Source organism: Periophthalmus magnuspinnatus, chromosome 15, assembly GCF_009829125.3.
Source record: "Periophthalmus magnuspinnatus isolate fPerMag1 chromosome 15, fPerMag1.2.pri, whole genome shotgun sequence".
Taxonomy (NCBI): domain Eukaryota; kingdom Metazoa; phylum Chordata; class Actinopteri; order Gobiiformes; family Gobiidae; genus Periophthalmus; species Periophthalmus magnuspinnatus.
Window position 1 is genome coordinate 28,932,996 of NC_047140.1, and position 19,842 is coordinate 28,952,837.

Here is a 19,842-nt window from a genome sequence, read left to right on the forward strand (position 1 = left end):
AGTGCAGGTGCAATCGTGGAAAAACCTAAGCCAAAGGTAAATCCGCAGGACCCTTCGCGGTGACGGTGTGTTTTAAACTCGCTGTAATCCTTTAATCCCAACAGTCTCATAACGGATAACGCTTTATCTTTTGGGCTTATCACAAAGGTCCTCTCTGCAGCGCCGGGAATCGGGAACGTCGTGTCGTCCTCGTGGGAAAAACAGCACCGTTAATTTCAAGTTCGAAAACCTGCCAGCGATTTATGCCCTCTGCTTTGTCCCTGTTGTGAAAGACTAACGCGGGGGCCCGTCCCGTCACCGTCGCGCCGCTACAGCCGGACGCCACGGAAACAGAACAGTCATGTGATCAACCTCTGGACTCGGGTTTGATCGATATGAACGGGAAGAAACAGCCGCAGTGTTCTGAAGTGAATGTGTCTGTGTGTTATAAAGAAGCACCTGTCAGCGCCCTGCCCCTGTAACCGTGTTTGGAAAGGTTCAGAGTGTGGCATTAAACTCAGCTCACATTTATATAAACACATTTAAATTAAAGATAGAACAAGAGATTAACTCTGACTCTGAGGACTAAACCGGGAGTAAACCGGGACTAAACCGGGACTGAACCAGGACTAAACCGGGACTGAACCAGGACTAAACCGGGACTGAACCGGGACTGAACCAGGAGTAAACTAGGACTGAACCGGGACTGAACCGGGACTGAACCGGGACTGAACCGGGACTGAACCGGGACTGAACCGGGACTGAACCAGGACTGAACCAGGACTAAACCAGGACAAAACCTGAACTAAACCAGGACTAAACCAGGACAAAACCAGGACAAAACCAGGACAAAACCAGGACAAAACCAGGACTAAACCAGGACTAAACGAGAACTGAACCTGGACAAAACCAGGACTAAACCAGGACTAAACCTGGACAAAACCAGGACAAAACCAGGACTAAACCAGGACTAAACCAGGACTAAACCAGGACTAAACCAGGACTAAATCAGGACTAAACCAGGACAAAACGAGAAATGAACCAGGACAAAACCACGACTAAACCAGGACTAAACGAGAACTGAACCTGGACAAAACCAGGACTAAACCTGGACAAAACCAGGACAAAACCAGGACTAAACCAGGACTAAACCAGGACTAAACCAGGACTAAACGAGAACTGAACCTGGACTAAACCAGGACTAAACCAGGACTAAACGAGAACTGAACCTGGACAAAACCAGGACTAAACCTGGACAAAACCAGGACAAAACCAGGACAAAACCAGGACTAAACCAGGACAAAACCAGGACTAAACCAGGACTAAACCAGGACTAAACCTGGACTAAACCAGGACTAAACCAGGACTAAACCTGGACTAAACCAGGACTAAACCAGGACTAAACAAACTGTTCTGAAGTGAATGTGTCCGCGCTCTATAAAGAACCACCTGTCAGCTCCTTCCCCCTTTAACCTTGTTTCCTTCTATCATTTACGACCGGTGCATTCTCTCCTCCTTTTTACTCCATCTCCTGCATCTCTCCATCCCAGCGGTTGCTACGGCGATGGTGTGAGGTGGAGGCAGCTGGTTAAGGCTCGTTTGTCAAGACAGTGGCTGTGCATTTTCCTCATCTTTTTCTCATAACACACACACTCCAGTTTGTTTTATATATGTGTATGGTTTGTTGTTGTTTTTGTTATATATGTCTTTTGTTTTTTCTTATTTCCTTGTCGGACACTTTTGAGAAATTTGGTTCCGCAGAGACGTGTGTTGTTTGGCAGTAAAATAATCCCCGTTTTATCATCTCTTTTGTTTCATATGCTGTATTTTTATCGACGTGTGAACAAATATTCTTCTGTTATTTAGACACAAATGCACACACACCTTTTCATTTTTAAGTAACAAAAAACAAAACTTAAAAAAATAAAATAAAAATAAATCACACAAATCTTGAGTGAATACATGACTAAAAAGAGCATCACGCAATAAATAATAAAAATATTATAAATTATAAATAAAATAAAAGGCATTGGACGATATCGAAATTTGGCGTCGCGATTATCATGGCCAAAATAATTATGTTTAACGATAATTATTAGTTTCTGACAGTTTGCTGACAATGTTCTGGATATTAATCGTTATAATTTTAATATTATGAATAAGCTCCATGTTTAAAGAGCTGTTATATTATTGTACTTTGTTAACAGTGAAAAAAAACGACAATTTAGCTGAGAATTTTATGGATGAGCAGGGCCGTCAACGGAAATTTGGGGGGCCCGGGGCAATAAGACTCACATGGGGCCCCCTCTTATGTAAATTATAAGGAAGAGGGTCCAATTTTGGGCCCCTAAACCCTAGAACCCGGGACAATACACCCCCCTGTCGACTCTCCTGTGGATAAGACGGATGCAGACTGAAAACCCACCTCTTCTCCCTGGCATTTAATACAAACTACGCAGTATATGTTGATGTTTTATTGTTCTTTTCCTACGTATCGTGTTATATTATGTACATTTGTTTTTTGTTGACTTCTATGTGAATCTCTTTGATAATAAACTTGAATTGAACCTACTCATAATATTAACTTTTATTAACAATTATTCATATCCACAACATTTTTAAACTGTCTTTTTTTTTTTACTTTTTAAACTTGAATCATTATCGTGATTTAATCGTTAATCGCAAATATCCGGCTTCCAAGTTAACGTTTCAGCTGATATCCCATTTTGGTCTATGAATTGTTAAAAAAAAAAGACAATTTACAAGCCAAAAACGTCAAAACATCTCATAATATTAATTAGCCTTATATTTTCTGTAGTTTCAAAACACATCTGGACATTTTTTGGACCATATGCTGTTGATATCGGGGAGTCTCTAGCATTTAATAACTTTTTTAAATGTTTTTGTGTTGGTTTAGTTTCAAAGTTGGGCTACATCACTAGTATATTTTACGTTTCCACCCATATATTGTACAAATGTGTCTCTATTTACCGTAATAATGAAATAATGCGTCTATTTCACTCCTGGAAGTGGCTCCATCGGCAGAGCTGGGGCCGACGTCTCGTTGGCGGCTCTCTCCTGTTTCACTTCTCTGTTTGTTGCACGAGTTAATGTGCTAAAGGCTTTGAGAGATTTAGGAACTATCGATTTAAGTCCATGCAAGTTCCTATTTTCACAGTTTGAAGATCAGCAATGACCAAACAGTGACCTTGAACAAAACAACATTTACCCCTGATGTTATTTTTTGTTTTTTAATTGTGAGACTGTATAAAAAAGTGGACTAAGTGAGTGTGATCCAGTCCAACGAAGCTCATCGAGGCTAGAGCAGTTACAGCGGCGAATTTGGAGCCCACGTCCATATTTGGAAATCCGACTGTGAGTATCATAGCAACCAAAGAGCCAATCAGGAGCGAGGATGTTGAAGTTAATTAGTTCAAGCTTCGGCTTTGAGCAAAACGAAAATAAACACACAAAATTCATAAGAAAAGCTAAGACACTGATTCGTTTTGTTACTGTTGAACAAAATATGTCTCATTTTTACATTTAACACGTGTGAAATACTTTTATTTTTTACTCTTAAAGTGCATTTTCAAACGTGCGCTTAATACTTTTACTGAAGTCGATTTTTTCATGTGATACTTGAGTAACTTAAGTAATAAAATAGAGTACTTCCTCCTCCACAGCTCTTATCCGCACTTTGGAGCTGCTTTCCACGAGCTTCAGAACGATGAAATCTTAGCATTGTTGCCATAGAAACGAACCATTTAAAACCTTATAATTATCTTTTGAACTGGAAAAAGTCCCTAAAAAAAAAAAAACATTAATAGAACTAACCAAAAACATTTTCGGAAATTGCAAAAATCTGATCTAAAATCCCAGATCGTATCAAAACTGCAGGTCCAATCATCGAGGCTAGCAGTTATAGCGACGAATTCGGAGTCACGTTCCATATTTGGAATTTCCGACTGCAAGTATCATAGCAACCAAAGAGCTAATCCGGAGCAAGGCTGTTGAAATCTGGAGAAAGGCTGTTGAAGCTAACGCCTTTTCCCGCCTGCGCCGCACTGGTTTAGCAGGGAACGAGCGCTTAGCAATGCTGTCAATCAAACCTGTTGCTAACGCTAGCGGGATCAACCTCGGGGAAAGAAGTTAATTAATGTTCATATCTGGATTTACGGACACAATAGTGAAATAAAAACCAAAATGACGGGCCTGACAGCGGCAGTTAGAGTCGATGGATCCAGAAGTGCGCCCATTATCGTTTCTTATTTGTAACGCGACGGCTAGCGGGTTAGCTACGTCCATTTATATATACAGTCTATCGACGCAACCACTGCCTCGAAACTCTCCATTCTGAGCCCCTTTTTACATTTTAATCCGGATTCCCCAAAGCCGTTTGCTGTAAATTGAAAGCAGGTCTATTTCTTTATCAAAGTAAACACTATTTTGCAGATATTACATCCCAGCTTGTGCTCGTCTCCGCGCCACAGAAACATTTATTAAAACAAATCCCCAACATTACAACGCGCACACATTTGCAGTTTTAATCGTGTGCGTTTTAGCAGCAGTGCCTCTCATTCTCTCACTATTACTATCTTCTGCTGTTAATTAATGCTGCATATATTTCCCCCAATAGTCTCGCTGTCACCACAGGGCAGAGTTCCCATGTGTATAAGCGTAATGATGTCTTTCTAACCGGAGGTACTTCCCGTATAGAACACGAGGGTGCTTCAAATTTATCATTCCAGTTGCATTACCATCCACTGTTTATATTAAAGGTCACACAGTACTGTATTGCTGTATTTTCTGGAGTCACACCAGCCAAAAAATGCATAATAATGAAGAAAAAAACATATATTTCACTTATATTTCACATATAAGTCGCATCTGAGTATAAGTCGCACTGGAGTATAAGTCGCCCCAGCCAAAAAATTTATAATAATAAATAAAAAAACATATATTTCACATATAAGTCGCACTGGAGTATAAGTCGCCCCAGCCAAAAAATGCATAATAATGAAGAAAAAAACATATATTTCACACATAAGTCGCATTTGAGTATAAGTCGCACTGGAGTATAAGTCGCTTCAGCCAAAAAATGCATAATAATGAAGAAAAAAAAAAACATATTTCACATATAAATCGCATCGCACCTCAAAAAAGTGCGACTTATAGACCAGTAAATACAGTACGCAAAACTCACTTGTGCGTTTTTATCCATGTTGCTCATCAAAAAACAGACCTGGAATTGTGTTTTTTCTACATCTCCAAACCTCAAAATGTTCTGTTGCACCATGTGATGTCATAAAGTGGTAGTTTTCCAATTAGCAGCTACATTTTAACTTCGGTTCAGCGCAGATCGGCAATTCCAAGGCTGTCCGAATGATTCTAGTGAAGCTGTATGGACTTTTAAATCGTCTTATTACATCATTTTATAGACCGAAACGTGATATCGACAGACCCGATACCTTGGAACCGATATCCGACACCAGTATAGTATCGTTGGCCCCGTAACCGCGATGTTTATTTTGCATATCGGCTTTGAGCTTAAGAGAAAAACCCAATATGTTTCCCGTCACTGCAGCAAAGCGTCTATACGGCCTGAAGCCCACGTGCTAATGATCTCATTATCTGCATGACATTTGTGGTTAATTATAGCAAACTTTACACTGAACTCGTTACTGATAAAAGAAACAACTTGGAAAAACGTTTCAGGACTCACTGGGTGCACGTGTACATCAGATACACTGAGGTATTATGGGACCGATCGCGGCAGTGGTTTAGCAAAAATGGTCCACAACGTAATTCAAAGTGTTTTAGAGAATAAGAAAGACGTTAAAATCACAATACAACAAATCAAAACATAAATAATTATCATAAAATTAATATTAAAGGAGGAAAGTGCAGAATAAACCCCTTTCAGTCACATTCACAGATAAACAGAACCGTCTGAGTCTGAGATTTAAACATCGTCAAAGTCGAGGTCTGAGTCACATCTTCAGGAAGAATGATCCAGGTTTTAACAAAACTGAAACACTGATTCAACATGTTTAGTCCTGGTTTAGTCCTGGTTTAGTCCTGGTTTAGTCCTGGTTTAGTCCTGGTTTAGTCCTGGTTTAGTCCTGGTTTAGATCTGTTTTAGTCCTGGTTTAGTCCTGGTTGACTCCTGGTTTACTTCTGGTTTAGTCCTGGTTGAGTCCTGGTTGAGTCCTGGTTTAGTCCTGGTTTACTCCTGGTTTAGACCTGGTTTACTCCTGGTTTAGTCTTGGTTTACTCCTGGTTTACTCCTGGTTTAGTCTTGGTTTACTCCTGGTTCAGTCCTGGTTTAGTCCTGTTTTAGTCCTGGTTTAGTCCTGGTTTACTCCTGTTTTACTCCTGGTTTACTCCTGGTTTACTCTGGACACCAGCAGGAGCCCGGTTACATATGGGACCTGTCATGTTAAGTGAGCGCCCACATTGAAAACACCCCCTTAACTCCTCCCACCATAATTGTCTGGCTCCGCCCCTGTCGTGGAGTCAAACACACCGCGCACCTACAGCAGAATTAAAAGTAACGTGAAGTGCTCTCAAAGCCCTGACCACCACCACTGTCCCCAAATGCCACAAGTTAATACCAATCCTCCTTCAGAACCTAAAGCCGTCCCATTCTCTCGTCCTAATCCCATATTCCTATAACGTTTAAGTCTGCATTTCCAAAGGCCAATCTGCTCTGGTTACTGGAGTGTGAAGTCCCAGTCTGCTCCGTGCTTGTGTGCGTAGGAGGATTTCTAATTTGATTCACGGCTCTACCATGTTCCTCCACTGCGGCGCCTGTTTATGGAAATTGCATAATTGGCTGTGTTTGCAAGTCCTACGGCATCGGGTCAGAAAATCTCTGCCCCCTGGTCCGGATATGTACCAAACGGAGCTATTAGTGCTTCTGACCTTATATTTCATGGGTCAGGTGGTGTGTTTCTCCGCCAAATGTTTATACTTTGGACACGTTTTAATTGGTGACCTTTAGTGCGTTCTTTCAATTACAAGTTTTAATCTACGGAAAAAACGTGAAGCTAAAATAAATATCCAAAACATGACAAAAAAAAAGATAAAAATATTTGTTCACGTCACAAATTTATATAGAGTTCCATTTGAGTTTATTTATAACGATTAGAGATATTTGGACTATTGACTATCGGCTTTAAATCTCCAGCACAGGCCGATATTTAGTTGGTAAATTTTTATATAGCACTTTTCCACCTTCAAGCAAGTGTCTTGCCCGAGGACACGGCGACGGCATTCATATCTGGGAGCTAGAATCGCACGGACAACCTGTGGGACAGTGGATCTGAGTGCTCAACCAAAGATGTTTATGTAAAGAGTGGGATTCAGAACCTCACACCTTCAGATTTGAACCGTCAACCTTCAGATTCGTACTGCCAACCTTCGGATCCGACCGTGCAACCAATGATGTTTATCTAAAGAGCGGGATTCAGAACCGCCAACCTTCAGATTCAGAACCACCAACCGTTGGATTTGACCTCTCAAGCAATGAAGATTATCTAAAGAGCGGGATTCGAACCACTCACCTTCAGATTCAGAACCTCCAACCTTCGAATCTGACCCCTCAACCAATGAAGATTACATAAAGAGAGGGATTTGAACCGCCAACCTTCAAATTTGACCACTCAACCAATGATGTATATGTAAAGAGTAGGATTTAAACCGCTAACCTTGAGATCTGAACCGCCAACCTTCGGATCTGACCAGTCAACCAATGATGTTTATTTAAAGAGTGGGATTCGAACCGCCCACCTTCAGATTCAGAACCTCCAACCTTCAGATTCAAACCCTCAACCTTCAAATCTGACCCCTCAACCAATGAAGATTACATAAAGAGAGGGATTTGAACCACCAACCTTCAGATTCGAACCGCCAACCTTCAGATTTGACCTCTCAAGCAATGTTTATGTAAAGAGAGTGAGATTCGAACCACTAACCTTCAAAATCGAACCTCCAACCTTCAAATTCAAACCAGATTCGAACCACCAACCTTCAGATCCGACTTCTCAACCGATGATGTTTATGTAAAGAGAGTGAGATTCGAACCGCTAACCTTCAACATCGAACCTTCAGATGGACAAACGCTCTACCAACTGAGCCGCCGTCACCATTTTGTTTGCTCTACTTCCTCAAAAACAAACACAAATCTTTATATTAACACAAACACAAAGTGACAGCTGCGCAAAACATCCACAACTCCACATTTCTCTCATCAATTTGAGCTTAAAAAAAAGAGCTAAACTATAAAATCACATTATTCTTTTTGACCGTTTTTGTTGAAAATGACACTGAAAATGATCAGTAAAGAAAAAGTTTTACCTCTTGCGACGCTTCAGCGCTAAAAACACGACTTTTTCCTTGGCCATTTACCTCAAATTTAAGTCAAATTTTGAAAAAACCTGCAAAGTTACGTCTTAAACAAACCCGTTACGAACAATAGTTGTATAAATTTAAAATATGCACGACACGAGACATCTGGCGTCGTAACGTACCGGTGTTATTCCAGATAACAAGCCGCGTTTGACAGTGAGTAATTGAGGAAGACAATGGTATCACATTAAACATAGCGCAAACATTAGCACAGCGCTTTAAACACGGTGCCAGCGTTAGCATTAGCTTTGTGTCTCTGGGCTATAAATACCGCGCCTGTCTCGCTGCGGCGCGTTCACTTTCTCGTTCACCTTTTTGGGTCAGGCCGCTCCGTAGACGTCGTTTGAAGCTTGTACCTGTCTTTCCCATCTGCTCGCACACACGGTTTTCAATTTTCTCGGGAACGCACAACCGCAACGCCTCAAACTTGTATTCGCTACACAGAATCGCAAGGTCTCATCCCGGGAAAGTGAAAGGTGAGGTGAAGTTTGACGAGTTGGAACTGGCAACGTGCGCACAGCCAGAACTTTTTATACTTCGATATCAATCTGATGTACTCACAGTGCAGAGAAGTAACTGAATACAACGAGAATATGTAATCTGAGTACTGTATTTTCTGGTGTATAAGTCGTACTTTTTTTTTTCATACTTTGGCCGGGGGTGCGACTTTTACTCAGATGTGATTTTTATGTGAAATGTGTTTTTTTCTTCATTATTATGCTTTTTTGCTTTTTTTTTTGATGGTGCGACTCATACTCTGAAAAATAAAGGACGAATTTTGAGTAACTGTAGTCTGGTACTGGTACTTTTTCATTTGGTGGTATTCAGAGTACAGTTACTTTTTGAGTAGTTACTTTTTCATTTGTAGTATTCAGAGTACAGTTACTTTTTGAGTAGTTACTTTTTCATTTGTAGTATTCAGAGTACAGTTACTTTTCATTTCGCAGTATTCAGAGTACAGTTACTTTTTTCATTTCGCAGTATTCAGAGTACAGTTACTTTTTCATTTGTAGTATTCAGAGTACAGTTACTTTTTCATTTGTAGTATTCAGAGTACAGATACTTTTTCATTTGGTGGTATTCAGAGTACAGTTACTTTTTCATTTGTAGTATTCAGAGTACAGTTACTTTTTCATTTGTAGTATTCAGAGTACAGTTACTTTTTCATTTGTAGTATTCAGAGTACAGTTACTTTTTCATTTGTAGTATTCAGAGTACAGTTACTTTTTGAGTAGTTACTTTTTCATTTGTAGTATTTAGAGTACAGTTACTTTTTCATTTGTAGTATTCAGAGTACAGTTACTTTTTGAGTAGTTACTTTTTCATTTGTAGTATTTAGAGTACAGTTACTTTTTCATTTGTAGTATTCAGAGTACAGTTACTTTTTGAGTAGTTACTTTTTCATTTGTAGTATTTAGAGTACAGTTACTTTTTCATTTGTAGTATTCAGAGTACAGTTACTTTTTCATGGATGTATTCAGAGTACAGTTACTTTTTCATTTCGCAGTATTCAGAGTACAGTTACTTTTTCATTTCGCAGTATTCAGAGTACAGTTACTTTTTCATTTCGCAGTATTCAGAGTACAGTTACTTTTTCATTTCGCAGTATTCAGAGTACAGTTACTTTTTCATTTCGCAGTATTCAGAGTACAGTTACTTTTTTCATTTCACAGTATTCAGAGTACAGTTACTTTTTCATTTCGCAGTATTCAGAGTACAGTTACTTTTTCATTTCGCAGTATTCAGAGTACAGTTACTTTTTCATTTCGCAGTATTCAGAGTACAGTTACTTTTTCATTTCGCAGTATTCAGAGTACAGTTACTTTTTCATTTTGCAGTATTCAGAGTACAGTTACTTTTTCATTTCGCAGTATTCAGAGTACAGTTACTTTTTCATTTCGCAGTATTCAGAGTACAGTTACTTTTTCATTTCGCAGTATTCAGAGTACAGTTACTTTTTCATTTCGCAGTATTCAGAGTACAGTTACTTTTTCATTTCGCAGTATTCAACGTACAGCTACTTTTTCATTTCGCAGTATTCAGACTACAGTTACTTTTTCATTTCGCAGTATTCAAAGTACAGTTACCTTCCTCAAATCAAAGCAGCACACTGCAGTATTTGATGATGTAATTTAAACTTCAAACTGCACAGAATCAGTGACAAAAACATAAAACTCAGAGGAAATACTTTAAAAACAGTGAAACAAACATAAAACATAAACATTTTTAATCCTACAGTTGCGTCTTTACTCTATAATTTAAATACAGCTCTATGTAAAAGTACTGTAAGTATTCAGAACACAGTACTCTGACTGGACCACATACATTTTCATTTCAGTATTCTATAACTTAACACATTTTCAGAGTATTCTTCCCGTGTCCGTGTACCCTCCACCCGCAGCCCCGGCTCATACTTCATCTCTTCCTCTCGCAGTAACATAATCAGGGTAGTTCTAGCCTGGAGCCACTCACATTTAGACGGGTTCTTTTTTTTTTTTTCTTCTTTTTTTGCTGTAAAAAAAACTGTCCTGCCGATGGGACATAATTTAACTCTTATTCTGACATGGAAAAGGAACTGAAAAAAGAGACACGTGATGGACATGAAGTACAAGTCGTAAAGTACTGTGCTTAAGTGGAATTTTTAGGTATCTGTACTTTACTTAAGCACATGTTACAGTGGATACTTTTTACTTTTACTTTAGTACATTTGAGAGCAGTATCTGTACTCTCTACTCCACTACATTTTGGAACAGGACTGGAAAGTAAAAAGTACTTTTTCGTATGATTTGAGGGGTTATTTTTACCATCCTGACTAAAGTTTTCGAGTTCAATCTTCGGCTTTGAGCAAAACAAAAATAAATACGCAAAATTCATAAGAAAAAACTAAGAAATTCATTTGTGTTTTTACTTTTGACCAAAATATGTCTCATTTTAAATCAATATCACTACATTTACACTTTAACAAATGAACAATTGAAATGTGAAATACTTATACTTTTTCGTCTTAAAAGTACATTTTTACGGGTACTTAAACACATTTACTTGAGTTTTTTACGTGGTACTTTTACCTCTGTGGCTGTACTTTTACTCTGAGTACTTTAACCACCACTGATGATGAAACGCTTGAGGATCTACTCTCGTTTTTTCACTTTTTGAAGAACGTTTCAAACTGGATCGCTGTTTTATGGACTGAGGTCATTATTTGCGTAAAACACAATAAAATCAATAAAATGGATGCGAACGCTGCAGTTTAACTTCACAACTTTTTCCTACGTGCAGACGACTGGTTGATTCCCGTTTCAGTTTCATTTTTATTTCAATAAATCAAAAAAAAAGTGACCTATACATCAAAAGTCTATAAATCTGTAGAAAATGAACTTCCTAAATGAATGAATTAGATACGAATACTTTTGCACAAGAGAAAAACGCCCTCACATCTGGCTCAAAAATGATCAAAAGAACAGTGAGGAACATTAAGCATCTCTCATAAAAGATTCATTCTGGCATTTCGAACGGTCACACGTAATAATTAAACCCATTTCAAATCCACACTCCTAAGAAAATGGACACCAAAGCCTGCGAAGTGTCAAACCCGATTTCTCACTGCATATTCAAAACGGCGTTCAGATTTTGTGGAACCAAGAATTTGATAATGACTCATTCCTCACAGAAAAAACACACAAACTTGTCACTTTTACCTGCACAACACGAGGGCGGGAATAAACAGGTCTCATTTCAGCCCACTCCCTTCACAGCAAAGAGGCTTTAGTCTGAAGAATGTTTATGTATGAAAAAACAAGCATGAAAAATTATCCTAGACCAGTGCTCGAAATAAACAAATCATCATCGTCCTCGTCGTCATCGGAACTGCTGTTGTCTTCATTGTAACTGTTATATTTATCATCGTCGTCACTGTCATCATCATCATTATTGTCATTGTCATCATTATCATTATCGTCATCATAATTGTCATCACCGTTGTCATCACTGTCATAATCATTGTCATCATTATCGTCCTCATCATTATCGTTGTTATCATCATCATTGCCATCATCGTTTATCATCATTATTGTCGTCGTTACCATTATCATCACCATCATTATCGTCATTGTCATCACTGTCATTATCAGTCATTGTCATTATTATCGTTGTCATCATCATCATTATTATAATTATTGTCATTATCATCATCATCATAGTCATCATCGTCATTATCGTCGCCATCATCGACGGCGTCATGGTCATTATTATCATTATCGCCATTATAATTATCATCATTATCGTCGTGGTCATCATCATTATCACAACTGTCATTATCATCATCATAACTGTCGTCATCATTATCATCGTGGTCATCATCATTATCATAACTGTCATTATCATAACTATCATTATCATCATCATTATCATAACTGTCATTATCATAACTATCATTATCATCATCATTATCATAACTGTCATTATCGTCATCATAATTGTCATCATCATTATCATCGTGGTCATCATCATTATCATAACTGTCATTATCATAACTATCATTATCATCATCATAACTGTCATTATCATCATTATCATCATCATAACTGTCATTATCACCATCATAATTGTCATTATCATCATCATAATTGTCATTATCATCATCATAACTGTCATTATCATCATTATCATCATCATAACTGTCATTATCATCATCATAATTGTCATTATCATCATCATAATTGTCATTATCATCATTATCATCATCATGGTCAATCTGAAAGTACTAAAGGTGCTGGTTTATAGGTCTGTCACGATAACGAATTCTGAAGTGCCATTTATTGATATAAGTAAATATAGATGATAAACAATAATATTGAAATCAAAACTTAGAGGAGAGTTATCCCCAAAAAATATTCTTAAGATACAATATTGTTAAAAATTATGATTATGACAGGCAGTAAATAAACTGTTTGCATCTGTAATGAGACATAGAAGTTATTTATTCAACATTTTATGGCTTAAATCTTATCATATAACCGAAAATAACCAAAAATCTCCCAGTTGTCCACATGATAAATACTGACACCAAAAAACGGTAAGTCGATACAGTAATTATCCCGACGGGCCCACTCCCTCATCACAGAAAACTTGAAAGTACTAAATGTGCTGGTTTGTCGTGATTACACATTTTTAAGTGAGATTTTGCTGAAGTAAATATAGACCAAAACAGCAGAATTATCCCCAAAAAAATCACATTGTAAAAAAAAAAACACGAGCTACAATAAATAAATAACAGATTGCAACGCTTAGGAAGTTAGTTTGTCTCTGTAATGAGTCACGGAAGTTTAAAATTCAGCTTTTTACGGCTGAAATATCATCGTAGAGCAGAAAAATAACCAAAATATCCACAGAAAACGTGCCCAGGATAAGGATTGATCCCCAAAAAGTTATTGTGACGGCCTGAAAGTGGCTCAATTGAAACACACTGCAACCTGCTAAAACCTTTTAAGTTTACCGTTTCTGAGGAAATTAGCAAATCCACAAAAAACTATTCTACATTTGCTATCAGACCAATTTTACATTTAGTCCCAATTCGCTCATTTTGTACTAATTCTATTTGTCCACCTAAAACGGCCCCATCTCAAAGCTTTTCAGACCTGACAAAGAACCAATTTCTCCAACTCACTTTTGTCCGAAAATGACAGTAAGCACCAAGCTAACACTTCTTTCATTTCCACACTTGGAGACAAATGCTAACCGCCCGAGCTCTTGAGACGCGTCCAAAAGGCAATCACGGCCCTCACCATGACTCACCATGGGATAATAGGGACCCCGGTCGACTAAGACCAGCTTGAACTGTTGCTGTGGAATTTCACAGCGGGCGTCCTGCAAGTGCCGTTTCAAGACCTTTTTTGAACAGAAAGGACAACGGCGAGCTGCCACAGTGACCAGTTGCCATGGGGATTAGTCTTTCACTAAAAAGGCCAAATCTTCATTTACGTTTCCAAATTAAATCAATGCATCCAGCTAGTTCTTAAACTGCTCCTCGCTGAGAAGTTGTTGGTTAAGTGTTTGTCTAAAAGAACATCAACTTCTACCTCTGATGGATTTGAATTTAGGCCAGAGAAAATACACTTTTTTTTTTTTTTAGAAGCTGTGCAGAGCCAACCATTTTATTTTTCAGATGACTTCTTTTAACCTTGTTTTTGCTCAATAGCAGATGAACAGAATAACATCAAGACTGCAGCAACAAAACAGAAGCGAAGAAAAGAGAGAGAGCAGTTTAAAGGACAGAAAATTGATCTTTTTTTTGCCAAAAATCGCAGAGTCCGCCTACATCAACCACCACATCGCACTCACACATAAATCAACACCCATTCCAAATACTATAAAAAGTCCAAAATGTAAATCACTGTACTCACAAAATCTCGTCGTTCTGAAATTCGAGGACGCCATGAATGTCTTCAAAGTCTTCTCCTCCTCCTTTGGCTGTTCCTTCTACCGTCTTGTACGGCAGCATGACCACGCCCCGAGCTCCGGACGTACGCAGCACCTTGACCTCCATAGTCCCCACGCTCTCGCTCACATGGACCACAGGCTCCTCAAAGGTAAAGATACCGGCATGGTCGTCGTCAAAGATCGTGACTGTAGCGGTTGAAGGTAACCCGAGACAGGCCACCGACTCGACGTGATTGGCCGATTCGCCCTCCTCCGGCTCCTCCCCCTCTGACGTCAGCACTTTCACGTTGGACAGGTGAATCAGGAAGTTCTCGTCTTCTTCAAAGATATCGTCGTCGATGATTCCAACCCGGACTTCTTTCATGGTTTCGCCGGGCTTGAACACGACCACGCCTTCGGTGAATTCGTAATCGGAACCGGCGTTCGCGGTGCCGTCCTCCGTGCGGTACTCCACTGAAAGGGTTTTACCGAGGTCTCCGCCGCGCCGCACGATGTTGACCGCAACCGTGCCGCAGTTCTCCAAACACTGGTAGGAGCCCGGTTCGAAAAAGATCTTGGAGACCGGGTCGTTTTCGCCGGCGTCAGACCGGACCTCGTGCATGCTGACGGCCTTCCTGGCTTGATCGGCGGCGTGTTTCTTCAGGATATTTCCAGCTCCGGTCATGAGCCTGGTCGCCTGGCAACGGTAGAACGCACGACTCTTCTGCTGTTGGCTCAGGACCTGGTAGTTGGCGAGTTCAATGAGTTGTTCCACCTAAGGAAAGAAATAAGAAAGAGTAAAGCTCAGTCGAAAAGTGTTCCCATGGCAATGTAAGATTCCTTGACATCTTTGCAAAGCCTAAAATAAAACAGCTCCCATCCTCGCTGCCTCGAAAACGTGAAAATTCCCTTGTCTACTCTAATAACGTACAACCAGGGGAGCTTCGGTGCGACGGGGCTTAAGCCATGACGACGGGAATGACTCAGACTATTCCGCCCAAAGCGATCATTACTCAATCATCTTCAAATGGCCAGACAATTCGATAAACGTAATGTAACAAGAGGAGGGAGGGAGCTCGTAAACTTTACAATCTAAACATGTTTAATAGGCTCGTGTATTACAAGACGCTTTAATGTCCTCCCAAAGTACAACTGCCCAGGGCCTAACGGCACATTAAGACAAGAAGAACACAAACGTTATAACAAACCGCAGAAAACTCCCTGAATAATCGTTGTCATTGTGGCTGGAGAGACTCATTTCCGTTTTTTTTTTTACAAATGCACATCGATAAACGTGTTTCAATCAGTCTTTGCGAAACTGTTTTTGATGAGACCTCCTTCGACAACAATGGAAGCTGAGCGTTTGTCCGTTGATCCAAAGGTTGCCGGTTCAAACCCCAGGTGCTTTTCTCCCTTCTACAGGTAAATGTTGTGGTTGTGTCCTCGGGCAAGACGCTTAACCCGCCTCATGTCTGTGCACACGGGTGTAAAAATGTGCTTGAAGTGCGTCGACGAAAGGAATAAACACTCAAATGTGTCGTATGTAAAGTGGGTTGGTTGGGATTTTCAATTGCGCTGTTTTACGTGGTAGAATTTAAAGATTTTTATACAGTTTATGGGCTCTGATACAAAAGAGAAATGTTTTAATTAGGCGAGGAAATATATACGTAGATGCTAATGTTCACAACAGCTCGAACCAACCAACTGCGCAGGTCGGTACTTGACGTGACGCCCATTTTCGGTTTATAAATTATGTTTTTCTTCCTCCAAAATCCAACTCAGCTGTGCATAAATATGTTTTCTATGAATGACACATAGTTTTAGGATTAAGTCGTGTGTCATTTCTCTGCATTTTAACCAAATGCCTGCCGTGTGACTGTAAAACTTTTATGAAAAAAAAACATTCGACCATGAGTCTGTAATGGTGTTTTCATAAAGATGTTACATTATATAAAAAATCTACACCTTCATTTGTACTTTAAATCTATAAAAGATATAAACAGTTTACAGTTGTCCCTCGTTTGCTGTTTCGTTGATTTTTTTTTGGTGCAATTTTGTTAATAAAAATGTGACAATTCATTTCTCGCATTCTATTAATTATTCTGAGAGTATTATAAGTACTGATGGGACTTTTGGGTCTTTTATCAGATCCAAATCTTTTGTTTGCGTCCGTATAAAAGAGCTGTACAAAACATTGTCTCTTATATATATATATTTTTTTTTAAGTAGTAAGTAAAACAAAATATATAATGAAATCAATTACATAAAGAAGACAATGGACATATTATAAAATAAAATACAAAAATAAATAATAATACTAATACTAATAATAATACGAATACTAATACTAATAATAATAATATATAAATTAATTAATACAAATAAAATAAATAAAAATAAAAGGAGGGGGATGACATGTTTCATTATGTCATGCAATAGATTAATGTAAATTGGAGTTTTTTTTGTTTCCAATTCAATAAAATAAGTCTTCTGGCCAATAATGTTACAATTTGTCAAATGATTTTAGTTAATTCCAAATATTTGCACTGAGGACAGACCAAACGGAGCGAGTCCAGGATCAAACTGCAGCTGACAAACATCTGACAGTGTATGAAATATTTTTGTCCAATCGGGGGAAACTTTTGGACTCCAGAGGGTTCTTTTTATATTTTTTGTACGACAGAAGCCAACGTGAGAACTGAATGAACAACAAACTAATCAAAGAGAAATAACCAACTGTTTTTATGACCCCAAATGTGTTTTCTGAGCCTGTGTCACCTGCTCTGCTTCTGTGCTCGTTTTTGTGTTGGTTCAGTGTTAATCAGTGTAAAAACGCAGAAAATCTATAAAGAAAAAGATTTGGCTCTTTTCCTCCTTCCTCTTTCCAACCATTCACTTTAAAGAACCGTTGAGGAGAGTCGATTCGTTCTAAAGAGCCGATTCATTCACGAGCATCACTAGTTATAAGTTCACTGGGGTTCATTTGTTTTCACAGATTTTTTAGGGTTATGCACAAAGAAATAAACTCTTTTTATATATAATTTTTCCTTATCGTATCTACTAAAGCTTAAGTAAAACCCTAAGACTTCATCCAACTTTCAGGTCAGGTCTTCGCTCTGGGGGACATCTACATTTTTGCACAGTTCCTTGCCCCTGGAACAGCCTTTTACAACTGGAGCATTATTATTTAATCATCGTGTTTCTCGTGCTCACCTCTTTGTCCGGGTGCTTCTGTTTCAGCTCCTTCAAGATCTTGGCCATGTCCCTCCTGGTCTCCTCCTCGTCCAGATCTTTCTCGTCGATATCAAATCCCAGAGGACCGTCCAGGAAGTCGATGGCGTGTGAGTTCAGCATTTTGCCGTCCATCTCGATGTCCACCTGTCGTCATGGAAACAATATGATGCGATTAGCAAACCTGGCGACCTCATCTTACCTTAACGTAACTTACTGTTGTTTGTAAACTGGAATATTGATTTAAACGGCCCGTATTAAGCTGTTTTCTGATCTATTTTATAATCTTTCCTCATCAGAAACAGACTTTTTGTTTCATTTACACATGTTTAACACACAAACTCTGCATATTTAGGCTGAGAAAACACTCCGTTCCACCTTGTGATGTCATCATGTGGTGATACAGGAAGTGCTCCGCTGTGTTTTTAAACCCCACACACCTTCACTACAATAATCTGGATAATTTTAGTCCTGGAATTGCCAACCTCTACTGAACTAAAGCTAAAATGTTATGCTAAACTTACAAACTACCACTTCATGACATCACAAGGTGGAACAGGGCGTTTTGAGCTTTGGAGATGTAATAATAAAGGGTTACTCTGCCATGTCTGAATGAAACAAAACACAACTCCAGGTCTGTTTTTGATGAGTTAACAACTTTATAACACGACGTAAACCTCACAAGAGTCAGTTTTGCGTAATATAAAACCTTTAAAATTAAATTACACTTCAACTGCAGAGGTGCCCCTGCATTTTTCAGAGGATTTATGTGTTTTTTTATCTTGTAGCGTAGATGTATAACTCATAACTAATCCCAAAAAAGTACAGGAATTAGGTTGGGAATAGTGGGAAGAAGGTATAAACAAGAACATGTACAAACACTCCAGGCAATATTCTCTGATCTGTGTTATAATGTTGTTTCCATCACAAACGTACTTAGAGTTGTGTTTTGTTTCATTCGCACACGTTTAACACAAACACCTGCATATTTAACCTCTAAATATGTTCTTTTCTCAAACTGAAAACACTCTGTTCCACCTTGTGATGTCATGTTGTTATACTCTTGTGTTTTCACTAGAATCATTTGGATCGTTTCAGCTTCTGGAATTGCACAATCTCTACTGAACTAAAGGTAAAAAAAAGGAGCTGTTAACGTGAAAACTACCACTTCATGACATCACAAAGTGGAACAGAGAGTTTTGAGCTTTGTAGATGTTACAGACTAATAATAAAGTGTGACTCAAACATGTGTAAATGAAACAAAACACGACTCCAGGTCTGTTTTTGAGGAGGTAACAGTATTTTAACATGACTTAAATATTACAAGAGACAATTTTGAGAAACATAGAACCTTTAAAAATAACTTGTCCCGCATTTTCAGAGGGTTTAAGTGTTTTTTGTTTAGTTTTTTTTAGCGTAGATATATAAATCAGTCTTTTTTTTCTTAATATAATCCCAAAAAAGTGCAGAAATGAGGTTAAGAATAGGAGGAAGAAGGTATAAACAAGAACATGTACAAACTCTCCAGGCGATATTCTCTGATCTGTGTTATAATGTTGTTTCCATCACAAACGTACTTAGAGTTGTGTTTTGTTTCATTCACGCATGTTTAACATAAACACCTGCATATTTAGGCTCTAAATACGTTCCTTTCTCGAACTGAAAACACTCTGTTCCACCTTGTGATGTCATCATGTGGTGACACAGGAAGTGCTTTACTGTGTTTTAGCCCCAGAATTGCACTGCTGAACTAACAAAAATGAGCTGTATTATGACATCACAAGGTGGAACGGGGCATTTTGAGCT

The 19,842-nt window shown here is 38.7% G+C and overlaps 1 protein-coding gene across 1 annotated transcript in view; it reads right to left on the reverse strand.

Annotated features, from left to right (window-relative positions):
• The window catches only part of slc8a1b (solute carrier family 8 member 1b), a 213,843-nt gene that overhangs the window by 172,455 nt on the left and 21,546 nt on the right, over nt 1-19,842 (reverse strand). Inside the window, exons 3-4 of the mRNA XM_055227211.1 lie at nt 18,019-18,183; nt 14,790-15,580 (exon numbers count right to left, since the gene is read on the reverse strand). Of these exons, the coding sequence (XP_055083186.1) occupies nt 14,790-15,580; nt 18,019-18,183 (956 nt within the window). The remainder of the gene's footprint in view (nt 1-14,789; nt 15,581-18,018; nt 18,184-19,842) is intronic.